The sequence below is a fragment of the Bombina bombina genome, chromosome 5 (genome assembly GCF_027579735.1).
Source record: "Bombina bombina isolate aBomBom1 chromosome 5, aBomBom1.pri, whole genome shotgun sequence".
In the NCBI taxonomy this organism is placed as follows: domain Eukaryota; kingdom Metazoa; phylum Chordata; class Amphibia; order Anura; family Bombinatoridae; genus Bombina; species Bombina bombina.
This window is the reverse complement of record NC_069503.1, coordinates 1,153,557,879-1,153,568,813: the sequence shown is the minus strand read 5'-3', so window position 1 is coordinate 1,153,568,813 and position 10,935 is coordinate 1,153,557,879. Positions and strand designations below refer to the sequence as shown.

Sequence of the window (10,935 nt, the reverse complement as noted above, 5' to 3'; positions counted from 1 at the left end):
ATACAAATATAAATGATATATACCCCATAACTGATACAAATATAAATGATATATACCCCATAACTGATAGAAATATAAATTATATTTCTCCAACATAGGTGTGTCCGGTCCACGGCGTCATCCTTACTTGTGGGATATTCTCTTCCCCAACAGGAAATGGCAAAGAGCCCAGCAAAGCTGGTCACATGATCCCTCCTAGGCTCCGCCTACCCCAGTCATTCTCTTTGCCGTTGTACAGGCAACATCTCCACGGAGATGGCTTAGAGTTTTTTAGTGTTTAACTGTAGTTTTTCATTATTCAATCAAGAGTTTGTTATTTTCAAATAGTGCTGGTACGTACTATTTACTCAGAAACAGAAAAGAGATGAAGAATTCTGTTTGTATGAGGAAAATGATTTTAGCAACCGTAACTAAAATCCATGGCTGTTCCACACAGGACTGTTGAGAGCATTAACTTCAGTTGGGGGAACAGTTTGCAGTCCTTTGCTGCTTGAGGTATGACACATTCTAACAAGACGATGTAATGCTGGAAGCTGTCATTTTCCCTATGGGATCCGGTAAGCCATGTTTATTACGATTGTAAATAAGGGCTTCACAAGGGCTTATTTAGACTGTAGACATTTTTTGGGCTAAATCGATTGATATTAACACTTATTTAGCCTTGAGGAATCATTTATTCTGGGTATTTTGATATAATAATATCGGCAGGCACTGTTTTAGACACCTTATTCTTTAGGGGCTTTCCCAAAGCATAGGCAGAGTCTCATTTTCGCGCCGGTGTTGCGCACTTGTTTTTGAGAGGCATGGCATGCAGTCGCATGTGAGAGGAGCTCTGATACTTATAAAAGACTTCTGAAGGCATCATTTGGTATCGTATTTCCCTTGGGTTTGGTTGGGTCTCAGCAAAGCAGATACCAGGGACTGTAAAGGGGTTAAAGCTTAAAACGGCTCCGGTTCCGTTATTTTAAGGGTTAAAGCTTCCAAAATTGGTGTGCAATATTTTCAAGGCTTTAAGACACTGTGGTGAAAGTTTGGTGAATTTTGAACAATTCCTTCATGTTTTTTCGCAATTGCAGTAATAAAGTGTGTTCAGTTTAAAATTTAAAGTGACAGTAACGGTTTTATTTCAAAACGTTTTTTGTACTTTCTTATCAAGTTTATGCCTGTTTAACATGTCTGAACTACCAGATAGACTGTGTTCTGAATGTGGGGAAGCCAGAATTCCTATTCATTTAAATAAATGTGATTTATGTGATAATGACAATGATGCCCAAGATGATTCCTCAAGTGAGGGGAGTAAGCATGGTACTGCATCATTCCCTCCTTCGTCTACACGAGTCTTGCCCACTCAGGAGGCCCCTAGTACATCTAGCGCGCCAATACTCCTTACTATGCAACAATTAACGGCTGTAATGGATAATTCTGTCAAAAACATTTTAGCCAAAATGAACCCTTGCCAGCGTAAGCGTGGATGCTCTGTTTTAGTTACTGAAGAGCATGACGACGCTGATATTAATATCTCTGAAGGGCCCCTAACCCAATCTGAGGGGGCCAGGGAGGTTTTGTCTGAGGGAGAAATTACTGATTTAGGGAACATTTCTCAGCAGGCTGAATCTGATGTGATTACTTTTAAATTTAAATTGGAACATCTCCGCATTTTGCTTAAGGAGGTATTATCCACTCTGGATGATTGTGAAAATTTGGTCATCCCAGAGAAACTATGTAAAATGGACAAGTTCCTAGAGGTGCCGGGGCTCCCAGAAGCTTTTCCTATACCCAAGCGGGTGGCGGACATTGTTAATAAAGAATGGGAAAGGCCCGGTATTCCTTTCGTCCCTCCCCCCATATTTAAAAAATTGTTTCCTATGGTCGACCCCAGAAAGGACTTATGGCAGTCAGTCCCCAAGGTCGAGGGAGCGGTTTCTACTTTAAACAAACGCACCACTATTCCCATAGAGGATAGTTGTGCTTTCAAAGATCCTATGGATAAAAAATTAGAAGGTTTGCTTAAAAAGATGTTTGTTCAGCAGGGTTACCTTCTACAACCCATTTCATGCATTGTCCCTGTCACTACAGCCGCATATTTCTGGTTTGATGAACTGATTAAGGTGCTCGATAGTGACTCTCCTCCTTATGAGGAGATTATGGACAGAGTCAATGCTCTCAAATTGGCTAATTCTTTCACTCTAGACGCCTCTTTGCAATTGGCTAAGTTAGCGGCTAAGAATTCTGGGTTTGCTATTGTGGCGCGCAGAGCGCTTTGGTTGAAATCTTGGTCGGCTGATGCGTCTTCCAAGAACAAGCTACTAAACATTCCTTTCAAGGGGAAAACGCTGTTTGGTCCTGACTTGAAAGAGATTATCTCTGATATCACTGGGGGTAAGGGCCATGCCCTTCCTCAGGATCGGCCTTTCAAGGCAAAAAATAGACCTAATTTTCGTCCCTTTCGTAAAAACGGACCAGCCCAAGGTGCTGCGTCCTCTAAGCAAGAGGGTAATACTTCTCAGGCCAAGCCAGCTTGGAGACCAATGCAAGGCTGGAACAAGGGAAAGCAGGCAAAGAAACCTGCCACTGCTACCAAGACAGCATGAAATATCGGCCCCCGATCCGGGACCGGATCTGGTGGGGGGCAGACTCTCTCTCTTCGCTCAGGCTTGGGCAAGAGATGTTCTGGATCCTTGGGCGCTAGAAATAGTCTCCCAGGGTTATCTTCTGGAATTCAAGGGACTTCCCCCAAGGGGAAGGTTCCACAGGTCTCAGTTGTCTTCAGACCACATAAAAAGACAGGCGTTCTTACATTGTGTAGAAGACCTGTTAAAAATGGGAGTGATTCATCCTGTTCCATTGAGAGAACAAGGGATGGGGTTCTACTCCAATCTGTTCATAGTTCCCAAAAAAGAGGGAACATTCAGACCAATCCTAGATCTCAAGATCTTAAACAAATTTCTCAAGGTCCCATCTTTCAAGATGGAAACCATTCGAACTATCCTTCCTTCCATCCAGGAAGGTCAATTCATGACCACGGTGGATTTAAAGGATGCGTATCTACATATTCCTATCCACAAGGAACATCATCGGTTCCTAAGGTTTGCATTCCTGGACAAACATTACCAGTTCGTGGCGCTTCCTTTCGGATTAGCCACTGCTCCAAGGATTTTCACAAAGGTACTAGGGTCCCTTCTAGCTGTGCTAAGACCAAGGGGCATTGCAGTAGTACCTTACCTGGACGACATTCTGATTCAAGCGTCGTCCCTCCCTCGAGCAAAGGCTCACACGGACATCGTCCTGGCCTTTCTCAGATCGCACGGCTGGAAAGTGAACGTGGTAAAGAGTTCTCTATCCCCGTCAACAAGGGTTCCCTTCTTGGGAACAATTATAGACTCCTCAGAAATGAGGATTTTTCTAACAGAGGCCAGAAAGACAAAGCTTCTGGACTCTTGTCGAATACTTCATTCCGTTCCTCTTCCTTCCGTAGCTCAGTGCATGGAAGTGATCGGGTTGATGGTAGCGGCAATGGACATAGTTCCTTTTGCGCGCATTCATCTAAGACCATTACAACTGTGCATGCTCAGTCAGTGGAATGGGGACTATACAGACTTGTCTCCAAAGATACAAGTAAATCAGAGGACCAGAGACTCACTCCGTTGGTGGCTGTCCCTGGACAACCTGTCACGAGGGATGACATTCCACAGACCAGAGTGGGTCATTGTCACGACCGACGCCAGTCTGATGGGCTGGGGCGCGGTCTGGGGATCCCTGAAAGCTCAGGGTCTTTGGTCTCGGGAAGAATCTCTTCTACCGATAAATATTCTGGAACTGAGAGCGATATTCAATGCTCTCAAGGCTTGGCCTCAGCTAGCGAGGGCCAAGTTCATACGGTTTCAATCAGACAACATGACGACTGTTGCGTACATCAACCATCAGGGGGGAACAAGGAGTTCCCTAGCGATGGAAGAAGTGACCAAGATTATTCTATGGGCGGAGTCTCACTCCTGCCACCTGTCTGCTATCCACATCCCGGGAGTGGAAAATTGGGAAGCGGATTTTCTGAGTCGTCAGACATTGCATCCGGGGGAGTGGGAACTCCATCCGGAAATCTTTGCCCAAGTCACTCAACTTTGGGGCATTCCAGACATGGATCTGATGGCCTCTCGTCAGAACTTCAAAGTTCCTTGCTACGGGTCCAGATCCAGGGATCCCAAGGCGGCTCTAGTGGATGCACTAGTAGCACCTTGGACCTTCAAACTAGCTTATGTGTTCCCGCCGTTTCCTCTCATCCCCAGGCTGGTAGCCAGGATCAATCAGGAGAGGGCGTCGGTGATCTTGATAGCTCCTGCGTGGCCACGCAGGACTTGGTATGCAGATCTGGTGAATATGTCATCGGCTCCACCTTGGAAGCTACCTTTGAGACGAGACCTTCTTGTTCAGGGTCCGTTCGAACATCCGAATCTGGTTTCACTCCAGCTGACTGCTTGGAGATTGAACGCTTGATTTTATCGAAGCGAGGTTTCTCAGATTCTGTTATCGATACTCTTGTTCAGGCCAGAAAGCCTGTAACTAGAAAGATTTACCACAAAATTTGGAAAAAATATATCTGTTGGTGTGAATCTAAAGGATTCCCTTGGGACAAGGTTAAGATTCCTAGGATTCTATCCTTCCTTCAAGAAGGATTGGAAAAAGGATTATCGGCAAGTTCCCTGAAGGGACAGATTTCTGCCTTGTCGGTGTTACTTCACAAAAAACTGGCAGCTGTGCCAGATGTTCAAGCCTTTGTTCAGGCTCTGGTTAGAATCAAGCCTGTTTACAAACCTTTGACTCCTCCTTGGAGTCTCAATTTAGTTCTTTCAGTTCTTCAGGGGGTTCCGTTTGAACCCTTACATTCCGTTGATATTAAGTTATTATCTTGGAAAGTTTTGTTTTTAGTTGCAATTTCTTCTGCTAGAAGAGTTTCAGAATTATCTGCTCTGCAGTGTTCTCCTCCTTATCTGGTGTTCCATGCAGATAAGGTGGTTTTACGTACTAAACCTGGTTTTCTTCCGAAAGTTGTTTCTAACAAAAACATTAACCAGGAGATTATCGTACCTTCTCTGTGTCCGAAACCAGTTTCAAAGAAGGAACGCTTGTTGCACAATTTGGATGTTGTTCGCGCTCTAAAATTCTATTTAGATGCTACAAAGGATTTTAGACAAACATCTTCCCTGTTTGTTGTTTATTCAGGTAAAAGGAGAGGTCAAAAAGCAACTTCTACCTCTCTCTCTTTTTGGATTAAAAGCATCATCAGATTGGCTTACGAGACTGCCGGACGGCAGCCTCCCGAAAGAATCACGGCTCATTCCACTAGGGCTGTGGCTTCCACATGGGCCTTCAAGAACGAGGCTTCTGTTGATCAGATATGTAGGGCAGCGACTTGGTCTTCACTGCACACTTTTACCAAATTTTACAAGTTTGATACTTTTGCTTCTTCTGAGGCTATTTTTGGGAGAAAGGTTTTGCAAGCCGTGGTGCCTTCCATTTAGGTGACCTGATTTGCTCCCTCCCTTCATCCGTGTCCTAAAGCTTTGGTATTGGTTCCCACAAGTAAGGATGACGCCGTGGACCGGACACACCAATGTTGGAGAAAACAGAAATTATGTTTACCTGATAAATTTCTTTCTCCAACGGTGTGTCCGGTCCACGGCCCGCCCTGGTTTTTAAATCAGGTCTGATAATTTATTTTCTTTAACTACAGTCACCACGGTACCATGTGGTTTCTCCTATGCTATTATTCCTCCTTAACGTCGGTCGAATGACTGGGGTAGGCGGAGCCTAGGAGGGATCATGTGACCAGCTTTGCTGGGCTCTTTGCCATTTCCTGTTGGGGAAGAGAATATCCCACAAGTAAGGATGACGCCGTGGACCGGACACACCGTTGGAGAAAGAAATTTATCAGGTAAACATAAATTCTGTTATTCCCCATAACTGATACAAATATAAATGATATATACTCCATAACTGATACAAATATAAATGATATATACTCCATAACTAATATAAATATATACTCCATAACTGATACAAATATAAATGATATATTCCCCATAACTGATACAAATATAAATGATATATACCCCATAACTGATACAAATATAAATTATATATACTCCCTAACTAATATAAATATATACTCCATAACTAATATAAATAATATATACTCCATAACTAATATAAATAATATATACTCCATAACTGATACAAATATAAATGATATATACTCCATAACTTATACAAATATAAATGATATATACTCCATAACTGATACAAATATAAATGATATATACCCCATAACTGATACAAATATAAATGATATATACTCCATAACTGATACAAATATAAATGATATATACTCCATAACTGATACAAATATAAATAATATATACTCCATAACTAATATAGATATATACTCCATAACTAATATAAATAATATATACTCCATAACTAATATAAATGATATATACTCCATAACTGATACAAATATAAATGATATATACTCCATAACTGATACAAATATAAATGATATATACTCCATAACTGATATAAATAATATATACCCCATAACTAATATAAATAATATATACTCCATAACTGATATAAATAATATATACTCCATAACTAATATAAATAATATATACCCCATAACTATTATAAATAATATATACTCCATAACTGATATAAATAATATATACCCCATAACTAATATAAATAATATATACCCCATAACTAATATAAATAATATATACCCCATAACTGATACAAATATAAATGATATATACCCCATAACTGATACAAATATAAATGATATATACCCCATAACTGATACAAATATAAATGATATATACCCCATAACTGATACAAATATAAATTATATATTCCCCATAACTGATACAAATATAAATTATATATACCCCATAACTGATAGAAATATAAATTATATATTCCCCATAACTGATACAAATATAAATGATATATACTCCATAACTGATACAAATATAAATGATATATACTCCATAACTAATATAAATATATACTCCATAACTGATACAAATATAAATGATATATTCCCCATAACTGATACAAATATAAATGATATATACCCATAACTGATACAAATATAAATGATATATACTCCCTAACTAATATAAATATATACTCCATAACTAATATAAATAATATATACTCCATAACTGATACAAATATAAATGATATATACTCCCTAACTAATATAAATATATACTCCATAACTAATATAAATAATATATAATCCATAACTAATATAAATAATATATACTCCATAACTGATACAAATATAAATGATATATACTCCATAACTGATACAAATATAAATGATATATACCCCATAACTGATACAAATATAAATGATATATACTCCATAACTGATACAAATATAAATGATATATACCCCATAACTGATACAAATATAAATGATATATACTCCATAACTGATACAAATATAAATAATATATACTCCATAACTAATATAGATATATACTCCATAACTAATATAAATAATATATACTCCATAACTGATACAAATATAAATGATATATACTCCATAACTGATACAAATATAAATGATATATACTCCATAACTGATACAAATATAAATGATATATACTTCATAACTGATACAAATATAAATAATATATATCCATAACTGATACAAATATAAATAATATATACTTCATAACTGATACAAATATAAATAATATATACTCCATAACTAATATAAATAATATATTCTCCATAACTGATACAAATCTAAATAATATATACTCCAACTCCATAACTAATATAAATAATATATACTCCATAACCGATACAAATATAAATGATATATACTCCATAACTGATACAAATATAAATATATACTTCATAACTGATACAAATATAAATAATATATATCCATAACTGATACAAATATAAATAATATATACTTCATAACTGATACAAATCTAAATAATATATACTCCATAACTAATATAAATAATATATACTCCATAACTAATATAAATAATATATATTCCATAACTAATATAAATAATATATTCTCCATAACTGATACAAATCTAAATAATATATACTCCAACTCCATAACTAATATAAATAATATATACTCCATAACTAATATAAATAATATATACTCCATAACTGATACAAATATAAATGATATATACTTCATAACTGATACAAATATAAATAATATATACTCCATAACTAATATAAACAATATATACTCCATAACAAATATAAACAATATATACTCCATAACTGATACAAATCTAAATATATACTCCATAACTAATATAAATAATATATACTCCATAACTAATATAAATAATATATACTCCATAACTAATATAAACAATATATACTCCATAACTAATATAAATAATATATATGCCATAACTGATACAAATATAAAATATACTCCATAACTAATATAAATAATTTATACTCCATAGCTAATATAAATAATATATTCTCCATAACTCATACAAATATCAATAATATATACTCCATAACTAATATAAATAATATATACTCCATAACTAATATAAACAATATATTCTCCATAACTAATATAATTAATTTATACTCCATAGCTAATATAAATAATATATACTCCATAACTGATACAAATATAAAATATACTCCATAACTAATATAAATAATTTATACTCCATAGCTAATATAAACAATATATACTCCATAACTAATATAAATAATATATACTCCATAACTAATATAAATAATTTATACTCCATAGCTAATATAAATAATATATACTCCATAACTGATACAAATATCAATAATATATACTCCATAACTAATATAAATAATATATACTCCATAACTGATACAAATATAAATAATATATACTCCATAACTGACAATTAGATCATAAGTGAGTTTATTAGGTGCTATTATGGAAATGTTCTCTGGTTCGGTCTTTATGAATTGTACCATGTTTTCCTTTAGGATGACCATCCTTCCACCGACTGATACGCTGAAGAGCCTGCTGGAGCGGCTAAAGGATTTCCACCAGAAATTCACCCAGGAATACTCCTAGATGATGCCCATTTAAAGCATATGGTGCCGCCTGAAACGCTACTCTGCAGGGAAGTGGTCTGTTAGATACCATTCTTCCACGGCTGGCCCTAGTACCACTTACCTTTCTCATCCAGGCATCATGAACCTTTATAGATGTGCCAAATTCACGCCAATCAGTATGATTTCCTGAACCTGTCCTTAAACATGTTGTATTATAGCGAGCATCTGGCCTTATGCATAGACTCTGTAGAGCTGCAATCAAATTCCTCGAATGATCAATAATTCTCTTAAGAAAATGCTGTAAACCCATAATTTACGCTTTCATGCTGATGGAGGTTTTAGGCATATCTGTTAGAGTAATCTCCTCACCTGCGCCTTATGGAAAGGTTATTGTTACATCTGCATCTTCTCAAATGCTGCTCAGAGATGGAAAAACTACTTCCAAAGCCAAACCTTTTAAGCCATATATGTATGTTCTCCTTCTCCAAATGTAACCCCTAGTAAGTCCTGGTGACTCAGCACACTACAGATCTCCTGAGAATGTGTCACAAAATAGAATTGACTTCACTTGTAGAGCAGGACTGGGGGTCTCTGCTTGACCCTGTATTTGGATTTGGTAGACAGGACTGGGGGTCTTTGCTTGATCCTGGCTGTGGATGAGGGAACTAGGGGTCTCTGCTTGATCCTGGTTGTGGGTAAGAGGACTAGGGGTCTCTGCTTGATCCTGGCTGTGGATGAGGGAACTAGGGGTCTCTGCTTGATCCTGGGTGTGGGTAAGAGGACTAGGGCTTGCTGCTTGAACCTGTGTGTGGGGGGGTAGAAAGGGCTGTGGGTCTGCTTGATCCTGGGTGTGTGTGAGAGTACTAGGGGGTCTCTTATTGATCCTGGGTGTGTGTGAGAGTACTAGGGGTCTCTGTCTGATCCTGGGTGTGGGGAGAATGGGCTGAGAGTCTTTTCTTGATCCTGTGTTTTAGTGAGAGGACTAGGGGTCTCTGCTTGATCCTGGGTGTGGGGGGAAAGAGCTTAGGTGTCTTTGCTTGTTCCTGTGGAGGGTAGAAAGGGCTGAGGGTCTCTGCTTGATCCTGGGGTGTGGGGAGAAAGGGCTGAGGGTCGTCTCTTGATCCTGGGTATGTGTGAGAGTACTAGGGGGTCTATGTCTGATCCTGGGTGTGTGGAGAATGGGCTGAGGGTCTTTGCTTGATCCTGTGTTTTAGTGAGAGGACTAGGGATCTCTGCTTGATCCTGGGTGTGGGGAGAAAGGGTTGAGGGTCTCTGCTTGATCCTGGGTGTGTATGAGAGTACTAGGGGGTCTCTTCTTGATCCTGGGTGTGTGTGAGTACTAGGGGGTCTCTTCTTGTTCCTGGGTGTGTGTGAGAGTACTAGGGGGTCTCTTCTTGATCCTGGGTGTGTGTGAGAGTACTAGGCGGTCTCTGTCGGATCCTGGGTGTGGGGAGAATGGGCTGAAAGTCTTTTCTTGATCCTGTGTTTTAGTGAGAGGACTAGGGGTCTCTGCTTGATCCTGGGGGAGGGGGGGGGTAAGAGGACTATGGGTCTCTGCTTGATCCTGGGGGGGGGGGGGAGACTAGGTGTCATTGCTTGTTCCTGTGTGGGGGGGGGGGGTAGAAAGGCTTGATCCTGGGTGTGTGAGAGGACTAGGGGTCTCTGTCTGATCCTGGGTGTGGGGAGAATGGACTGAGGTTCTTTGCTTGATCCTGTGTTTTGGTTAGAGGACTAGGGGTCTCTGCTTGATCCTGGGTGTGGAAGAGAAAGGGCTTGAGGTACTCTGTTTGATCCTGTGTGTGGAGGAGAGAGGACTGGTTGTCTATG

At 38.6% G+C, this 10,935-nt stretch overlaps 1 protein-coding gene across 4 annotated transcripts in view; it reads left to right on the top strand.

Moving 5' to 3' along the window:
* The window catches only part of LOC128661215 (alanine aminotransferase 2), a 287,087-nt gene extending 276,452 nt beyond the window's left edge, over positions 1–10,635 (top strand). For all 4 annotated transcript variants that reach the window (XM_053715493.1, XM_053715491.1, XM_053715492.1 and 1 more), the window contains one exon: positions 9,037–10,635. In XM_053715493.1, coding sequence (XP_053571468.1) covers positions 9,037–9,127 — 91 coding nt within the window. In that variant the 3' untranslated portion in view covers positions 9,128–10,635. The remainder of the gene's footprint in view (positions 1–9,036) is intronic.
* The last annotated feature ends 300 nt before the right edge of the window (positions 10,636–10,935 follow it).